Source organism: Microcaecilia unicolor, chromosome 1 (assembly GCF_901765095.1).
Source record: "Microcaecilia unicolor chromosome 1, aMicUni1.1, whole genome shotgun sequence".
Taxonomy (NCBI): Eukaryota; Metazoa; Chordata; class Amphibia; order Gymnophiona; family Siphonopidae; genus Microcaecilia; species Microcaecilia unicolor.
The window spans coordinates 286174064-286193600 of NC_044031.1; the positions used below are offsets into that span (position 1 = coordinate 286174064).

At 49.5% G+C, this 19537-nt stretch overlaps 1 protein-coding gene across 4 annotated transcripts in view; it reads left to right on the top strand.

The window, feature by feature from the left end:
• ATF7IP (activating transcription factor 7 interacting protein) overlaps positions 1-19537 on the top strand; it is a 503125-nt gene that overhangs the window by 408332 nt on the left and 75256 nt on the right. For all 4 annotated transcript variants that reach the window (XM_030207216.1, XM_030207225.1, XM_030207208.1 and 1 more), the window contains one exon: positions 12337-12424. In XM_030207216.1, coding sequence (XP_030063076.1) covers positions 12337-12424 — 88 coding nt within the window. The remainder of the gene's footprint in view (positions 1-12336; positions 12425-19537) is intronic.

Genomic DNA, 19537 nt, shown 5'->3' on the forward strand with positions numbered 1-19537 from the left:
ACACTCACATCCCGATACTGCCAGCTCACAGACAGTATCTCAGATTCCGCCTGGGCGCACGGCACTTTCAGTATTGTGTGCTGCCCTTTGGGCTCGCCTCTGCCCCACGAGTGTTTACAAAGTGCCTCGTGGTGGTGGCGGCGTATCTACGCAAGCTGGGAGTGCACGTGTTCCCATATCTCAACGATTGGCTGGTCAAGAACACCTCGGAGGCAGGAGCCCTCCGGTCCATGCAGTGCACTACTCAACTCCTGGAGCTGCTGGGGTTTGTGATAAATTACCCAAAGTCCCATCTCCAGCCAACCCAGTCTCTGGAATTCATAGGAGCTCTGCTGAATACCCAGACGGCTCAGGTCTTCCTTCCCGAAGCGAGGGCCAACAACCTCTTGTCCCTGGCTTCGCAGACCAGAGCGTCTCAGCAGGTCACAGCTCGGCAGATGTTGAGACTTCTGGGTCATATGGCCTCCACAGTCCATGTGACTCCCATGGCTCATCTTCACATGAGATCTGCTCAATGGACCCTAGCTTCCCAGTGGGTTCAAGCCACCAGGAATCTAGAAGATGTCATCCGCCTCTCCACCAGTTGCCGCACTTCACTGCTCTGGTGGACCATCCGGACCAATTTGACCCTGGGACGTCCATTCCAAATTCCGCAGCCCACGAAAATGCTGACGACGGATGCATCTCGCCTGGGGTGGGGAGCTCATGTCGATGGGCTTCACACCCAGGGTCTGTGGTCCCTCCAGGAAAAGGATCTGCAGATCAACCTCCTGGCGCTCCGAGCGATCTGGAACGCACTGAAGGCTTTCAGAGACCGGCTGTCCTACCAAATTATTCAAATTCGGACAGACAATCAGGTTGCAATGTATTACACCAACAAGCAGGGGGGCACCGGATCTCGCCCCTTGTGTCAGGAAGCCGTCGGCATGTGGCGGTGGGCTTGCCAGTTCGGCATGCTCCTCCAAGCCACATACCTGGCGGGTGTAAACAACAGTCTGGCCGACAGACTGAGCAGAGTCATGCAACCGCACGAGTGGTCGCTTCATTCCAGAGTGGTACGCAAGATCTTCCGAGAGTGGGGCACCCCCTCGGTGGACCTTTTCGCCTCTCAGACGAACCACAAGCTGCCTCTGTACTGTTCCAGACTACAGGCCCACGGCAGACTGGCGTCGGATGCCTTTCTCCTCCATTGGGGGACCGGCCTCCTGTATGCTTATCCTCCCATACCTTTGGTGGGGAAGACCTTACTGAAGCTCAAGCAAGACCACGGCACCATGATTCTGATAGCGCCCTTTTGGCCCCGTCAGATCTGGTTCCCTCTTCTTCTGGAGTTGTCCTCAGAAGAACCGTGGAGATTGGAGTGTTTTCCGACTCTCATCTCGCAGAACGACGGAGCGTTGCTGCACCCCAACCTTCAGTCCCTGGCTCTCACGGCCTGGATGTTGAGGGCGTAGACTTCACTGCGTTGGGTCTGTCTGAGGGTGTCTCCCGTGTCTTGCTTGCCTCTAGGAAGGATTCCACTAAGAAGAGTTACTTTTTCAAGTGTAGGAGGTTTGTCGTTTGGTGTGAGAGCAAGGCCCTAGAACCTCGTTCTTGCCCTGCACAGAACCTGCTTGAATACCTTCTGCACTTATCAGAGTCTGGCCTCAAGACCAACTCAGTAAGGAATCACCTTAGTGCGATTAGTGCTTACCATTATCGTGTGGAAGGTAAAGCCATCTCTGGAGAGCCTTTAGTCGTTCGATTCATGAGAGGCTTGCTTTTGTCAAAGCCCCCTATCAAGCCTCCTGCTGTGTCATGGGATCTCAACGTCGTCCTCACCCAGCTGATGAGACCTCCTTTTGAGCCACTGAATACCTGCCATCTGAAGTACTTGACCTGGAAGGTCATTTTCTTGGTGGCAGTTACTTCAGCTCGTAGGGTTAGTGAGCTTCAAGCCCTAGTGGCTCATGCTCCATATACCAAATTTCATCACAACAGAGTAGTGCTCCGCACCCACCCAAAGTTCCTGCCGAAGGTGGTGTCGGAGTTCCATCTTAACCAGTCAATTGTCTTGCCAACATTCTTCCCCAGGCCGCATACCCGCCCTGCTGAACGTCAGTTGCACACATTGGACTGCAAGAGAGCATTGGCCTTCTACTTGGAGCGGACACAGCCCCACAGACAGTCCGCCCAATTGTTTGTTTCTTTCGACCCTAACAGGCTAGGGGTCGCTGTGGGGAAACGCACCATCTCCAATTGGCTAGCAGATTGCATTTCCTTCACTTACGCCCAGGCTGGGCTGGCTCTTGAGGGTCATGTCACGGCTCATAGTGTTAGAGCCATGGCAGCGTCAGTGGCCCACTTGAAGTCAGCCACTATTGAAGAGATCTGCAAGGCTGCGACGTGGTCATCTGTCCACACATTCACATCACATTACTGCCTCCAGCAGGATACCCGACGCGACAGTCGGTTCGGGCAGTCGGTGCTGCAGAATCTGTTTGGGGTGTAAATCCAACTCCACCCTCCAGGACCCGAATTTATTCTGGTCAGGCTGCACTCTCAGTTAGTTGTTCTTCGTAGGTCAATTTCTGTTATACCCTCGCCGTTGCGAGGTTCAATTGACCTGGGTTCTTGTTTTGAGTGAGCCTGAGAGCTAGGGATACCCCAGTCGTGAGAACAAGCAGCCTGCTTGTCCTCGGAGAAAGTGAATGATACATACCTGTAGCAGGTGTTCTCCGAGGACAGCAGGCTGATTGTTCTCACCTACCCTCCCTCCTCCCCTTTGGAGTTGCGTTTTCATGTTGTTTCTTGCTTGTCATTCAACTGGCGGGAACGGTTACGCACGGGCGGGAAGACGGCCGCGCATGCGCGGTGGGCGTGCCCTGCGTGCGGACCGCCCGCGAAGCTTCTTCCGGTTGGTGGGGGCTGCCGCGGACGTCACCCAGTCGTGAGAACAATCAGCCTGCTGTCCTCGGAGAACACCTGCTACAGGTATGTATCATTCACTGTCTGACCCCATACCTCCTCCTAACCTGCTTAGACCCTCCAACCTCCTTACAATATGCAGAAAGGAACCGGGCTGTCCAGAGAGGCTCAAAGAGAATTTTTGCATCCTGATCCAAATCGTTGGCATCAGGTGCATCGGTCCCCATGGCTGCGAGACCCATGTCTGACACTAGGAGTGGGTGTGCATCGAACAGGTCTCCAACTGCCTCAGCGTCGGCCACTATTCAGGTCCCCAGGACTGTTCAGTATCGAACCTGACACTGTAGACAGGTGGGAATTCAATCTCATCCTAATTGGCACCGAGGAGTGTCGATGCTTGGCATTGGATGAAGGCCAAGAAGCACAAGCATTGATTCCCCCTCGAAGCATGGTGCCCGGAGCACTGGGGCATCGAGGATTCCAGTCCCCAAGAAGCATCAGCACCGGGAGGACCGCACCCCTTCCACTGAGGCGGTACTGATGCGGGGGTCTTCATGCAGCCAGGACTAGGCGCCTGATGCCGGTGCCAGCAGCCACCCGTGCTGGCCATCCTCTCACCTTTGATGGAGGAAGCTTCTCTGGTCGATGGTGGTGCCTACACCTCGACGCCCTTCCAGACAAGGGCATGGTTCCTCTTTCAAGGCAGGCTCGGTCTCAGCCCTCCCATGAGGAGCTTTTGTCTGACACTGATGAGGACCCTAGGTACTTCTCGGAGAAGGAGTCCTATGGTATAGCATCTGATGCCTCCCCTCCAGAGGAAAGGAGAAAGTCTCCACTTTCCTTCCCCGCTTTTGTTAGGAAAATGGTGGCTGCTATTCCAATTTGGTTGGAGTACTAGCCCAGGGCTAAAATGTTTGAGGTCCTAGACTACGACTATCCTTCTATACAGGCTGTGACGGTCCTGTTTCACAAGATCCTGCAAGATGTTCAGGTGAAGAACTTCTGTTGGTCCCTGCCCTTCCCAAGAAGGGTAGACACCATTTATGAGATCCAGAGTTCCCCTGGGTTTGATAGGCCACAGTTGCCTCATTGTTCCTTGGTGGTGGAATCCGCGCTTAAAAGTGCCAGGAGTTCTAGAGACTTTGCTTTGGCACTTCCAGGCAGAGAAACTCGAACCTTGGACATTTTTTGGGCAGAAGAATCAGATCTCTATGCTCAGCTGCTGTGTACAATTATACCAGCTCTACACAAGCCTTTACTTGCGGAACTTAGTGCGCAGAATGTTTGATTTGGCGGACTCTCACCCACCGGAGCAAGCTGAATCTCTTTGCCAGCTGACCAAGCAGCAGAAGGCGTGTTGTAAGTTTTTGACTAGGGGCACTTACAATAACTGATGTGGCATCCAGGATCTCTGCTCAGAATATAGCAATGAAGAGACCCTCATGGCTGCATGTCTCTTACTTGGACCCTGTAGTCCAGCAACGATTTGCGGATGCCACGTGCCGGGTGGATAATCTTTTTTGAAAAAAGCATACTGATAACCATTGATATTCTCTCAAGCCAGATGCATTCTGCACCTTCCTCCTCTAGGAGGTTTTCAGACAAGACAGAGTGCTCCCTACTACTCTGAGGTGTAGGTATGCTCCTTCTTTCCAGCCTCAGCAAGGGTAACCCCGGCACGTTCATTTTCTTCAACATGTGCTTAAAGCGTAGTCAGCTCTCGTCAAAACAGGGTCAAGCTTTTGACTGGCTCAAACAGAGCAGAGCCACTGTACCAGTGACCATTCCGGATGACTTACCGGTCGGGGGAGTAGGGAGTTTTTTCCAAGAAAGGTGGCCCTTTGTAACCTATGACTGATGGATTCTTCAAATCGTCTATCTTGGCTACACCCTTCATTAGTGTCAAAGACCACCAAATTGCCCCCTGAGAGCATGTTCTTTCAGCTTTGAGCACAGAGAGGTAAATGCAGAGGAACTCTCTGCCCTTCTAAAGGCCCACAAGGTTGAGCAGGGATTTTTTTTTCCAGGTACTTCCTTGTTCCGAAGAAAACAAGGGGGATGCACAGTGGTGTGCTGGTAAATTTTTAACAACAGGCTCTCTCCCCGGTCCACCTCGGCACCCCCCCCCCCCCCCAAAAAAAAAATTTTGCAGACCTGGTTATACCCGGGGGGGGGGGGGGGGGCGGCCAACACATTACTCTCTCCAGGAAAAAAAAATTAAATGATCCCAGGTTCCAATCTAATTCATGTTTAATATGGGATAAAATGCCATAAATAAGTAAATAAACATAAACTTTTAACGTTCAGCACCTGATTCTCAAAGTGGACATATTCCAAACACTATAATGAAAATAAAATAATTTTTTTCCTACCTTTGTTGTCTGGTGACTTTGTTTCTCTGATCATGCTGGTCCAGTATCTGATTCTGCTGCTCTCTATCTGTTCCCTTGACTCCGTTTCCAGGGCTTCCTTTCCATTTATTTCTTTTCTTTCCTCATTTCTTCTTCATTTCTGGTCCTCCGCATACTTGACTGTACAGTGGATCCAGCTTCTACCTATTTTCTCCATCCATGTGCAGTTTCTCTCCTCACTTCCTTTTCCCTCATCTAATCTCCTTCCTCTATCTTCCCTCCATGTCCAGCATTTCTTCTCTCTCCCTTCCTTCCCCTCCATCCATGTCCAGAATTTCTCTTGCTCTCCCCTGCATCCATGTCCTGAAACTCTCCTCTCTCCCCTGCCCCTCTCTATCCATCCATACCCAGCAATTCTCTTCTCTCCCCTGCCCCCTCTGCCCATCCATGCCCAGCAATTCTCTCCTCTGCCCATCCATGCCCAGCAATTCTCTCCCCTGCCCCCCTCTGCCCATCCATGCCCAGCAATTCTCTCCCCTGCCCATCCATGCCCAGTAATTCTCTCCCCTGCCCCCCTCTGCCCATCCATGCCCAGCAATTCTCTCCCCTGCCCCCCTCTGCCCATCCATGCCCAGCAGTTCTCTCCCCTGCCCCTCTGCCCGTCCATGCCCAGCAATTCTCTCCCCTGCCCATCCATGCCCAGCAATTCTCTCCCCTGCCTCCCTCTGCCCATCCATGCCCAGCAGTTCTTTTCCCTGCCCCCCTCTGCCCGTCTATGCCCAGCAATTCTCTCCCCTGCCCCCCTCTGCCTGTCCATGCCCAGCAATTCTCTCCCCTGCCCATCCATGCCCAGCAATTCTCTCCCCTGCCCCCTCTGCCCATCCATGCCCAGCAGTTCTCCCCTCTGCCCGTCCATGCCCAGCAATTCTCTCCCCTGCCCCCCTCTGCCCATCCATGCCCAGCAATTCTCTCCCCTGCCTCCCTCTGCCCATCCATGCCCAGCAGTTCTCTCCCCTGCCTCCTGCCCATCCATGCCCAGCAATTCTCTCCCCTGCCCCCCTCTGTCCATCCATGCCCAGCAATTCTCTCCCCTGCCCCCCTCTGTCCATCCATGCCCAGCAATTCTCTCCCCTGCCCATCCATGCCCAGCAATTTTCTCCCCTGCTCCCCTCTGCCCATCCATGCCCAGTAATTCTCTCCCCTGCCCCCCTCTGTCCGTCCATGCCCAGCAATTCTCTCCCCTGCCCATCCATGCCCAGCAATTCTCTCCCCTGCCCCACTCTGTCCATCCATGCCCAGCAATTCTCTCCCCTGCCCATCCATGCCCAGCAATTTTCTCCCCTGCCCCCCCTCTGCCCATCCATGCCCAGTAATTCTCTCCCCTGCCCCCCTCTGTCCGTCCATGCCCAGCAATTCTCTCCCCTGCCCATCCATGCCCAGCAATTTTCTCCCCTGCCTCCCTCTGCCCATCCATGCCCAGCAATTCTCTCCCCTGCCCTCCTCTGCCCATCCATGCCCAGCAGTTCTCCTCCCTCCCCTGCCCTCCCGCTCCCATCCATGTGTAGCGATGTCCTTCGCCCCCCCCCCCCCCCCCCCATCCTCCCCTGCCGCTCCCATCCGTTAGTTTCAAATACCTGCCTGGAAGCGCCGCCTTATTTAAAGCCCTGCTGCCCGTCTCCAGCTGCCTTTCCTGCTTGCTTCTCAGGAGTTCGGAAATGACGTCAGAAGGTGGGACTAAGGGCGTGAACCGAACTCCTGAGAAGCAATCTGGAAAGGCATCTGGAGACGGGCAGCAGGGCTTTAAATAAGGCGGCGCTTCCAGGCAGGTATTTGAAACTAATGGATGGGAGCGGCAGGGGAGGATGGGGGAGCGAAGGACATCGCTACAAATGGATGGGAGCGGGAGGGGAGGTAAGCATGGCGCCCTCCTGCCATGCTTACCTCGTGCAATGGAGCCGGCTCGCCCCTTACAACAACCGGCTCGCAAGAGCTGTCAAAATTTAACAAGCGGCTCTTGTGAGCCAGTGCGAGCTGGCTCCAGCACACCACTGGGGATGCATGCCATCCTAGACTTGAGGGCCTTGAACAAATTCCTGATCAAAGAAAAAGTTCAGGATTCCCTGGACTTGGCTATGCCTTCTGGACTTAAAGGATGCCTGCGCTCACATCACGATACTTCCAGGCAACAGGAAATATCTCAGATTTTGGATGGTAACACGTCACTTCCTGTACTGTGTGTTGCCGTTTGGCCTCACGTAAGCTCCCAGGGTTTTCACCAAGTGCCTAACGGTAGTCTCAGCATTGCTACGCAGACTGGGAGTCCATGTGTTTCCCTACCTGGATGATTGACTGGCGAAGAGCATATTGGAAACGGTGCTCAGGAGTCCATGCGGAGAACTATTTGAATGTTAGAGCTACTAGGATTCATTTTAAATTACCTCAAGTCCCATCTGTTCCCAGCTCAGTAATTGGATTCATTAGAGCCCTGCTAGAAGCACGTTTGCCACTCGTGTTTGAGCCAGCCGGCAAGTCACAGCTCGGTAGATGTTGAGGTTGCTAGGCCACATGACCTCCACAGTACATGTTGCTCAGTAGACTCTAGCTTCCCAGTGGTGTCAAGCCTCTGGAAACCTGACAGATGTCATCCGTGTTACGCTGGAGTTGACTCAGTCCCTCCTCTGGTCAATTTGATCCAATTTGACCGTGGCACTTCCATTCCAAATTGCTCAGCCCCAGCAGGTGCTGATGATGGATGCGTTCCACCTGGGTGGGGAGCTCACATAGATGGGCTTCACACCCAGGTGCTTGGTCAACGCAGGAAACAGAACTTCAGGTCAACCTCCTGGAGTTACGGGCAATTTGCTACGCTCTAAAAGTTTTCAGAGATCGGATGTTCAACCAAAAACTCAATCAAATGGACAATCAGGTTGCCATGTATTACACGCACAAGCAGGGGTGTACTGGATCATACACTGTGTGTCAGGAGACTGTTGGGATGTGACACTCGGTCATCCAGAATGGGAGAGTTCTCAGAGCCACTTACCTGGTGGGCAAATCCAACATCCTGGCCAACAGACTGAGCAGGGTCATGCAACCACATGAGTGGTAACTCAGGACAGACGTGTGATCTTCTGGGATGGGGCACCCCCTCAGTGGATCTCTTTGCCACTCCATTCAACCACGAAGTCCCTCAGTACTGTTCAAGGGTCAGGTCACACAACAGACTAGCGTCGGTTGCCTTCTTCATTGGGGGAACGGCCTTCTATATGTGTATCCTCCCATCCCTCTTGTGGGGAAGACCTTGAAACTTGAGCAAGACCGGAGGTCCATGACGCTGATCCCCCCCTTGTTTTGGTCCAGGCAGACCTGGTTCCCTCTTTTGGAGTTATCCTTCGAAGAACCTTGGAGATTGGAGTGTTTTCTGACTCAAACCATGAAGAACGAAGGATCTCTTCTACATCCCAGCATCCAGTCCCTGGCCCTCACAGCCTGGATGTTGAGAGCTTGGAGTTTGCTTTCTTGCATCTTCCTGAAGATGTCTCCAGGGTCTTGTTGGCTTACAGGAAAGATTCCACTAAGAGGTGTTATTCTTTCAAGTGGAGGAAGTTTGCCGTCTGTTGTGAGGGCAGGGCCCTAGATCTTATTTCTTGCCCTACTCAGACCCTACTTGAATACCTTCTGCACCTCTCTGAGTTTGGTCTTAAGACCAACTCTGTAAGGGTTCACCTTAGTTCAATTAGGGCTTTTCATCAAAGCTCCTTTTGAGCCGCTTTATTCCTGTCATCTTAAGTACTTGACCTGAAAGGTCTTGTTTTTGGTGGCTGTTACTTCATTTCACAGGGTCAGTGAGCTTCAGGCCCTAATAGCAGATCCACCTTAAATGAAATTTCATCATAACAGAGTAATTCTCTGCACACAACCAAGTCCTTGCCTAAGGTTGTGTCAGAGTTCATCTGAACCAGTCAATTGTTCTTCCAACATTCTTTCCGAAACTTCATGCCCATCCTGGAGAAAGTGCACTGCACAATTTAGACTACAAGCGAGCATTAGCTTTTTACTTGGAGCAGACTAGGCCCTACAGACAGTCCACCCAGCTTTTTGTTTCTTTTGATCCCAAAAGGATGGAGGTCATCATCGGGAAATTTACAGTGGCTGGCAGTTTGCATTTCTTTCACTTATGCCCAGGCTGGGCTGACTCTTGAGGGTCATGCTAAGACTTTTAATGCCAGAACTATGGCTGCGTTGGTAGTCCACTTAAGGTAGGCCTCTATAGAAGAAATTTGCAAGGCTGCAACGTGATCTTCAGTCCACACATTCACATCTCACTATTACCTTGAGTAGAATACCCAGCACGATGGTTGGTTTGGACAGACAGTTCTTCAGAATTTGTTTGGGGTCTGGAATCGAACTCCATCCTCCTAGGCCCGTTTTCTGTTCCAGGCTGCACTCTTACACATTGATTACTATTTTGAAATCACCGTTGCAAGTTCCAGTTGTCCTACTGTTGTTTTCATTGAGCCTGGTTGCTAGGGATTCCCATATGTGAGAAGGATATGGCCTGCTTGTCCTCAGAGAAAACGAAGATAGTTGCTTGTTACTAGGTATTCTCTGAGGACAGGAGGCCATTTATTCTCACAGACCTTTCCACCTCCCCTTGGAGTTCTTTTGAATGCTTTTGTACTGTACTCTTGTGACGGGCAGGAATGCAGTTGCTCATGTGCAATAGGGATGCTAGCGTGTGCTCTTAAAAGTATATACGCTACTAAAGTGCTCCACACCAGGCAATGTGAATGACATCACATGTGATAATGAATGGCCTGCTGTTCTCTGAGAATACCTGCTACAGATATCTTCACTATATTGTAGCCCTGTACCCCAAGTTGATATACTTTTGTTTTTCAATTTTTATTAATATCATCAATTTTTATAAAGTTTTCATTGCTGTAATACATTTAAGTGTATGATAAAAAATTATACAAAGCATCTATTTTTTGGAGAAAGTTTGTTTTTCTTTGTATTTGTGGATGGTAGTGGGGCAATTACAGTGGTGGAAATAAGTATTTGATCCCTTGCTGATTTTGTAAGTTTGCCCACTGACAAAGACATGAGCAGCCCATAATTGAAGGGTAGGTTATTGGTAACAGTGAGAGATAGCACATCACAAATTAAATCCGGAAAATCACATTGTGGAAAGTATATGAATTTATTTGCATTCTGCAGAGGGAAATAAGTATTTGATCCCCCACCAACCAGTAAGAGATCTGGCCCCTACAGACCAGGTAGATGCTCCAAATCAACTCGTTACCTGCATGACAGACAGCTGTCGGCAATGGTCACCTGTATGAAAGACACCTGTCCACAGACTCAGTGAATCAGTCAGACTCTAACCTCTACAAAATGGCCAAGAGCAAGGAGCTGTCTAAGGATGTCAGGGACAAGATCATACACCTGCACAAGGCTGGAATGGGCTACAAAACCATCAGTAAGACGCTGGGCGAGAAGGAGACAACTGTTGGTGCCATAGTAAGAAAATGGAAGAAGTACAAAATGACTGTCAATCGACAAAGATCTGGGGCTCCACGCAAAATCTCACCTCGTGGGGTATTCTTGATCATGAGGAAGGTTAGAAATCAGCCTACAACTACAAGGGGGGAACTTGTCAATGATCTCAAGGCAGCTGGGACCACTGTCACCACGAAAACCATTGGTAACACATTACGACATAACGGATTGCAATCCTGCAGTGCCCGCAAGGTCCCCCTGCTCCGGAAGGCACATGTGACGGCCCGTCTGAAGTTTGCCAGTGAACACCTGGATGATGCCGAGAGTGATTGGGAGAAGGTGCTGTGGTCAGATGAGACAAAAATTGAGCTCTTTGGCATGAACTCAACTCGCCGTGTTTGGAGGAAGAGAAATGCTGCCTATGACCCAAAGAACACCGTCCCCACTGTCAAGCATGGAGGTGGAAATGTTATGTTTTGGGGGTGTTTCTCTGCTAAGGGCACAGGACTACTTCACCGCATCAATGGGAGAATGGATGGGGCCATGTACCGTACAATTCTGAGTGACAACCTCCTTCCCTCCGCCAGGGCCTTAAAAATGGGTCGTGGCTGGGTCTTCCAGCACGACAATGACCCAAAACATACAGCCAAGGCAACAAAGGAGTGGGCTCAGGAAGAAGCACATTAGGGTCATGGAGTGGCCTAGCCAGTCACCAGACCTTAATCCCATTGAAAACTTATGGAGGGAGCTGAAGCTGCGAGTTGCCAAGCGACAGCCCAGAACTCTTAATGATTTAGAGATGATCTGCAAAGAGGAGTGGACCAAAATTCCTCCTGACATGTGTGCAAACCTCATCATCAACTACAGAAGACGTCTGACCGCTGTGCTTGCCAACAAGGGTTTTGCCACCAAGTATTAGGTCTTGTTTGCCAGAGGGATTAAATACTTATTTCCCTCTGCAGAATGCAAATAAATTCATATACTTTCCACAATGTGATTTTCCGGATTTAATTTGTGATGTGCTATCTCTCACTGTTACCAATAACCTACCCTTCAATTATGGGCTGCTCATGTCTTTGTCAGTGGGCAAACTTACAAAATCAGCAAGGGATCAAATACTTATTTCCACCACTGTAAGTTTAACCGATATTTTATCCTGGTTTTATGAATATTATACATCTCATTAGTGAGACCTGAAATATTGGAATAGAAATCCCACTTTTTGGTTTGCTTATGTCACTAGTCCATCATGACACATGTTGGCCTAAAGTAAATGGAGTGTTTAAGAGGTACAATGTTGTTTATATTACAGTATTGGTATTTACATTCCTTGTTTTCCTGGAAGATTTATACTGATGACAAGTAATCAGGGAGATCATTTCCAATGAATCCGAAGAGGTCTTAGATTAAAATCAGACTTTCATAGGGTCATCTAACTCGCAGCACATGATTCTTGCTACTGGTCACTCCCACTCTTGATATTTCTTTAAAAATTAGTGTCTGTTTTTTGTTGTGCTCCTTGAAGTTGCTTTTGTCAAATGGTTAAGGTTTTTTTTTTTTTTTTTTAATATTTCAGAGTACAAAGGCTGCTGGTGGTGACTCAGCTGGTGTCATTGATCTCACACTGGATGATGAAGAGGATGGTGCTTCACAAGGTAGGACAGGTAAGATCTCAACATGTAGCATTGTTAATGAAAGTAGACAGTGACAGGCGTAAGGGTTTTCTTAGTTGTATATATGCAGCATGGATGACCATTGCATCTGAATGGAAGATGCATATGCCTCTATCTGCCACTAGATGGTAGCAGAGACTACGAAATTAACAGTTCAGTTGAGTACTTGGAAGAATTTTTTCAAGCAGGGTAGACAGGAAATCCAGACAGGTCTTTTCATTTTCAGGGTAGTTGCTAATGTATACAGGTGTTAAATCAGTTTTTTGCCCTGGTTTCCTTTCCCGCCAATGTACTGTCTGCATTTTCACACATATGCCTGCAGGCTCTGCGAGTCTTAGCATCCATATCTGTTGCTGTTGCTGGGATATTTCAATCTGCCGGATGTAGATTGGAAGGTTCTGTCTGCAAAATTGGAAAGAAGTAGAGAGATTGTGGATGCTTTTCAAAGTGCTCTGCTCAGACAAATGGTGACAGAACCCACGAGGGAGGGAGCGATGCTGGATCTGGTGCTCACAAATGGGGATAGTGTGTCAAATGTCCGAGTGGGTGCTCACCTGGGCAGCAGTGACCATCAAACGGTTTGATTTGATATGACAGAAGGGGGGCAGACTCAAGAAAAATGTCTTCACGGAGAGAGTGGTGGATGCTTGGAATGCCCTCCTGCGGGAGGTGGTGGAGATGAAAACGGTAACGGAATTCAAAAATGCGTGGGATAAACATAAAGGAATCCTGTTCGGAAGGAAGGGATCCTCAGAAGCTTAGCTGAGATTGGGTGGCAGAGCTGGTGGGGGGAGGCGGGGCTGATGGTTGGGAGGTGGGCCTTGTTCTGGGCAGACTTCTACGGTCTGTGCCCTGAAAATGGCAGAAATAAATCAAGGTCAGGTATACACATAAAGTAGCACATATGAGTTTAAATTGTTGGGCAGACTAGATGGACCGTGCAGGTCTTTTTCTGCTGTCATCTACTATGTTACTATGAGGCATATTTTCAAAGCACTTAACCTTCCAAAGTTCCATAGGTTTCTATGGAACTTTGGAAGGCTAAGTGCTTTGAAAATATGCCTCTATGTATATCTGATGGTAGCATGATGTGGAAAGGCAGAAGTGTTGGATAGGGTGGGCGGGGAAAACATGAGTGATAGATGACAGAGGCAGTAAAATTATTTTGGTAGTAAGTTAAAGCAAGACTCATATAAGTTTTGAAGTGCTTAGTCTCTTTAATTTTAGATATTCAGTAATTTGGGAACAAGGCCAGTGCTGGGCAAACGTGCATTTTCACCTTAGGAGTAACAATGTGGTGTCTTTTGTGGCTTAAGGTCTCAAACTTCGAATCTGCTGTCCAGGAGCATCTGGCAGACGTCCCTTGTTGTGGAGATAATTTGTTTGGTGACAAAGTCAACGAAGTAGCCGACCTGATTAAAAAAAAACATACAGATGCTATAAAAACTCTATCCAGGCCACAGACTTCTGCTACCGCTTCTTCTAGAAAATTTGCAAGATAATTTTGACTCTCCAATTGCTATATGCCTAAGCACCGTTACACTCCTTCCCCACTTCAAAGGATTATTCCCCAGCGTTGAAGTCCAAGGCAGCTGCGAGGTAAAAAGTCCCAGATGCCTTCTCAGTCTAGGCCAGTGATTTTCAACCTGCTTCATCTTTTGGCACACTTACAAGGTGCAAAAATCGTCAAGGCACAGCATCATTTTTTTTTTATTGTATTTTTTTTTTGCCAAACTTTTTTTATTGAGATACTGCAAATCAACAAACTGCATACAAGAATGATAACCATACAAACACAGAAAAAACTGCCCCCGCAACCCCTCCTGTTCCCCTGTAATACAGTGGCATGCATTTGTCATGTTTCAGGGCTAGAGTAAGTCAGCCGAGGTGCAGTCCATGAGCTCTCGTCTTCCATTGTTCATAAACCTGCCAAATGTCATAAAAGTTAGTCAGTCGACCATATCGTAAAGCTTTAAGTTTGATAGTTGAAAAATAACATCCAGTTTCTGCAGGATGCGTGACATAGAAGGTAGAGCATCTTGTTTTCACGCTTGTGCAATGACCAGATTACTAGCTTTGAGCAGAAGTGTAGCGAATTTGTGTTGGGGGACAGTAATTATGGTTGGTTTATGATGGAGTAGGCAGTGCTCTGCCCATTGTGGGTAAGTCTTTCCCAATATTTCTTGCAGGTGTCAATTATTACAGCCCATTGAGTCTGTACAACTGGACAGGACCACCACATGTGGAGGAAGGTCCCTCTCTCTCCACATCCCCTCAACACATATCCAGTACTCCTGGGAACATTTTTTTGAGTTTCACTGGTGTATAACGCCATCAATAGAAAATCTTAAAATCATTCTCAATCAGGTTGCTAGCAATAGATACTTTGAAGAAATATTTAAATGAGCTGTCCCACATGTCCCCTGTGAAAAATGTATCCAGCTGATGCTCTCATTTACTAGTATAACAGTGCAGCGGAGACCTAAAAAGCAATATATGCGAGTGATACTTCCCCTAGCTCCCCCTACTCGGAGGACTAGTTCTAGCAGGGTTTCCTGTAGGCCAGGTTCGCCACAAGCCTTACGTTGGATGAAATTCCTCACTTGTCTGTAGTGGAATTTATCCCTTAATAATAGACCATATTCATCTTTCAAGTCTGTAAAGGGAATGTATTCCCCCTTCTCCCAAATCTGTCCTCGTAAGCACAAGCCATTGCAGGCCCACCTCTTGTAAACTTGATCCTGTGACCCTGGAACAAAGGAAGGGGGCATATTGTATAGCTGTGGTGAGATGATAATGCCTATCTGGAAAAAATTTCCCACACACCTTATACCATGTATGTAGGGGATAACTCATTACTAAAGGAGCTATCCGGGTCAAGTGGAGAAGGTCCCTCCTCGGGAGCCACGAGGTGGCCCATGTAAGAATAACACCCAGCCAATGCTGCTCCCAGGGTGTCCATTTTTTCATACCACCCTGCATCCAGTCAGCTATAATCCGCAATTGAGTGACTTTAAAGTAGAGCTCAAAGTAGGGCACACCCATACCCCTCAAGTTGATAGGGCTGATAGAGCATGGACCTCTGCACCCTGGGTGGACGCTTCCTCCAGATTTAAGCAAAAATTATATTTAGTTGGCGAAAAAAGCACTGTGATATGGGAAAGGCAGTGCCATAAAGAGGTAAAACAATTTGGGCAACAGCATCATCTTAACTGCCTGTATCCTTCCCATCCATGTAAGTGTTAAGCCCTCCCATCGATCCAGTTCAGCAAACAGTTGGGTGAGTTTAGCAGGAAAATTAGCCTGATATAGCCCTGTCAATTGGGCTGTCACAGAGATTCCCAAGTATTTAATATGTTTTCTTGTCCATAAAAGGGAAAATGTTGCTGAAGTTGCAGGACTGCCTGGGCCCCCATACTAAGGTTCAAAATCTCCGACTTGGTCGTATTTACTTTAAACTGGAGACCTTTTCATACCCAGTCAACAACTGGGAGAACCCTGCCAATGACTCTGCAGGTTCAGTCAGTGTCAGCAAAACATCTTCAGGAAAAAGCATAATTTTATGCTCTTGTCCCCCTCTTGAGATTCCCCGAATGTTAAATGTTGCTCGCACTAGCAGCGTCAAAGGCTCTATAGAGATAGCAAATAGGAGAGGGGACACTGCACAACCCTGTTGTGTACTTCGGTGTAGCTCAAATGGGTCAGTATAACAGGTGCATAAGGCCTTTGTAAATTTCAGCTGTAGTTTCACTTCACCATGGGTAAGCTTTTCAAACTGGCTGCTTGAGAGAGACTATTTACAAGTATTCTTATTCCTTTCCCCCCCCCCCCCCCCCCCCCCCCCCCTAATTGTTGATCCCACAACTGGAACACTTAAGTCTACATCTGGTAGATTTAATTGTCCTATGAACTGCACCTCCGCTTTGTATGCTTTCTTTTGAATGGCTTCTGTTATATTTGTGTATGTTATCATCTTATAGTTGAACCTAAAGATTATATCTGCGTAGTATGAGAGGACGTTAGCCATGCCCTGTTCAGATCTGGTCTCATACTCCAAAAACACAGGTGTACTAAAATAGCAGTTTTATTTCCCAATCTGTTACTCCACAAGTGACTTGCACAGTTCAGCTTCTGCAAAACACTAGCACACCAAGCATACATGTGTGTGTCTACAAACTTTAAAGTCTGCATTCTATACCAGGATTTTACTTCCCAGGTAATGCTTTGCATTCTGAACAGCCTTGAAATGTAGGTTGTACTGCCTTCCTTTAAGCTCCCTTGCCTCGTGTTGACTCCAGTCAAATCAAGGTTCTGTCTGACCATCCTAGCTCATTGGCTGCATTCCCTCCCTTACTGTGCCACTGGTCCAGTGTCTAGTTTCCCAGATTTCTTTGCTGCCTTATTTTTTCCCAAGATTTTTGTTCTTCCAGTATGAGTTCTTTGATACCCACCTGCATCCAGTTGTGACATGTATGCTTGGTGTGCTAGTGTTTTGCAGAAGCTGAACTGTGCAAGTCACTTGTGGAGTAACAGATTGGGAAACTGTGAGTCTGCCATTTAAGAGAATTTTTTCCTAATTTGGTAGTTGGGCAGAGACTACAAAATAAGGGGAACAAACATATATGGCAGACTGACCTTGCCCAGTGCTTTTTAGGATGTACCATGCAGGGCTGGGTGCCACCATTTTTCAAGGTAGCACTACTGGAGGCAGGAGCAAGTAGGCATTGCTCCTGCCTCCCTTAAGTTATGAACTAGGGTGGGGTACACTAGACATTAGGGAAAGGCTTTGGGAAAGGGCATGGGAGGGGGATATAGACCCCCCCACAACATTTTGTTGTTGTTTTTTTTAAATGTCACCTTTTCTGTCAATGCCTGAACCAGTTGCTGCTCAAGCACAAACAGGAATTCCTTATGGTCTTCTCCAGACCATTCCCTACAAGTAGGTAATATGCACTCCTACCAGCAGAGAGAGACTGAGAATTATTGAACAGCACTCTGACCTGCTCAGTATTTCTCAGTCTCCCAGCAGAGGTAGGTGCTGTTCAACCCTGCTCCATGTTTTTGGTGGGTGCACCGGTTTTGTCCCCTTGGTTTTAGTTAGGTTACAGGTTCCCTTTAGAGATGTTGCTTAGTGGTTTAGTAAAGAAAAAAAAAGGAACAAAAAGAAACCTTGGGAGAGAAACAGCTGCATTGGTCTTGTGCTCTTGGCCCCTGCGCCTATTTTGGGGGGTGTACACTTGGTTCTCCGAGGACAAGCAGGGATCCTGGAAGGGCTGATGCGCCAGGCTGTGCCGGCGCCGGGGGTGCTTGCGCCCTCTGCACCGTTGACTGTGGCGCCGGCGAGCTCTAGCCCGGTGCTGAGGCCGTCGACACCGCCGCCGCTTGCGGCGCCGGTCTCGACTGCCACGCAGGTGGAGTCCCCGTCGACGTCGATGGAGGGAGCTTCGTCCCCGCCGGCGCGGGAGTCCACCACTCGACGACACCGAGGCCTCGGTGCCTCGACGTCGAGCCGGGCTCGGTTAAGGACTCAGCTACATGAGCTTATGTCCGATACCGAGGAAGAGGCCTCGTGGGGGGAAGAGGAGGACCCCAGATATTTCTCCTCAGAGGAGTCTGTGGGTCTTCCCTCGGACCCCACGCCTTCACCAGAGAGGAAGCTCTCGCCTCCTGAGAGCCTCTCCTTTGCCTCCTTTGTAAGGGATATGTCTATTTGCATTCCCTTCCCCGTGGTCTCTGTGGATGAGCCGAGGGCTGAGATGCTCGAGGTCCTCGACTATCCATCACCACCTAGAGAGTCCTCCACGGTGCCGTTGCACAATGTCCTCAAAGAGACACTGCTTCGGAACTGGATAAGACCACTATCTAATCCCATCATTCCCAAGAAAGCAGAGTCCCAGTACAGAATCCACTCGGACCCAGAGTTAATGCGGCCCCAATTGCCCCATGACTCGGCGGTCGTGGATTCTGCTCTCAAGAGGACACGGAGTTCGAGGGATACCGCCTCGGCGCCCCCGGGGCGGGAGTCTCGCACTCTGGACTCGTTTGGGAGGAAGGCCTACCAATCCTCCATGCTCGTGACCCGCATCCAGTCGTACCAGCTCTATACGAGCATCCACATGCGGAACAATGTGAAGCAACTGGCGGACCTGGTCGATAAGCTCCCGCCGGAGCAGTCCAGGCCTTATCAGGAGGTGGTCAGGCAGCTGAAGGCGTGCAGAAAGTTCCTGTCCAGGGGTATTTATGACACCTGTGACGTGGCATCTCGTGCTGCGGCCCAAGGTATAGTGATGCGCAGGCTCTCATGGCTGCGTGCCTCTGACCTGGACAACCGCACCCAGCAGAGACTGGCCGACGTCCCTTGCCGGGGGGATAATATTTTTGGTGAGAAGGTCGAGCAGCTGGTGGACCAACTGCATCAGCGGGAAACCGCCCTCGACATGCTCTCCCACCGGGCGCCTTCAGCATCCACCTCAGCAGGTGGACGTTTTTCCCGGGCCCGGCAGGCTGTGCCCTATTCTTTTGCAAAGCGTAGGTACACCCAGCCGGCCCGAAGGCCTCGTCAGGCACAGGGACAGCCCTAGCGCGCTCGTTCTCGTCAACAGCGTGCGCCTAAACAGCCCCCTGCGCCTCCACAGCAAAAGCCGGGGACGGGCTTTTGACTGGATCCACGGGAACATAGCCGCCCTCAAAGTGTCCGTACCGGACGATCTGCCGGTTGGAGGGAGGTTAAAATTTTTTCACCAAAGGTGGCCTCTCATAACCTCCGACCAGTGGGTTCTCCAAATAGTGCGGTGCGGATACGCCCTGAATTTGGCCTGCCTGCCACCAAATTGTCCTCCGGGAGCTCAATCCTTCAGCTCCCATCACAAGCAGGTACTTGCAGAGGAACTCTCCGCCCTTCTGAGCGCCAATGCGGTCGAGCCCGTACCACCCGGGCAAGAAGGGCAGGGATTCTATTCCAGGTACTTCCTTGTGGAAAAGAAAACAGTGGGGATGCGTCCCATCCTAGACCTGAGAGGCATGAACAAATTCCTGGTCAAAGAAAAGTTCAGGATGCTTTCCTTGGGCACCCTTCTGCCAATGATTCAGAAAAACGATTGGCTA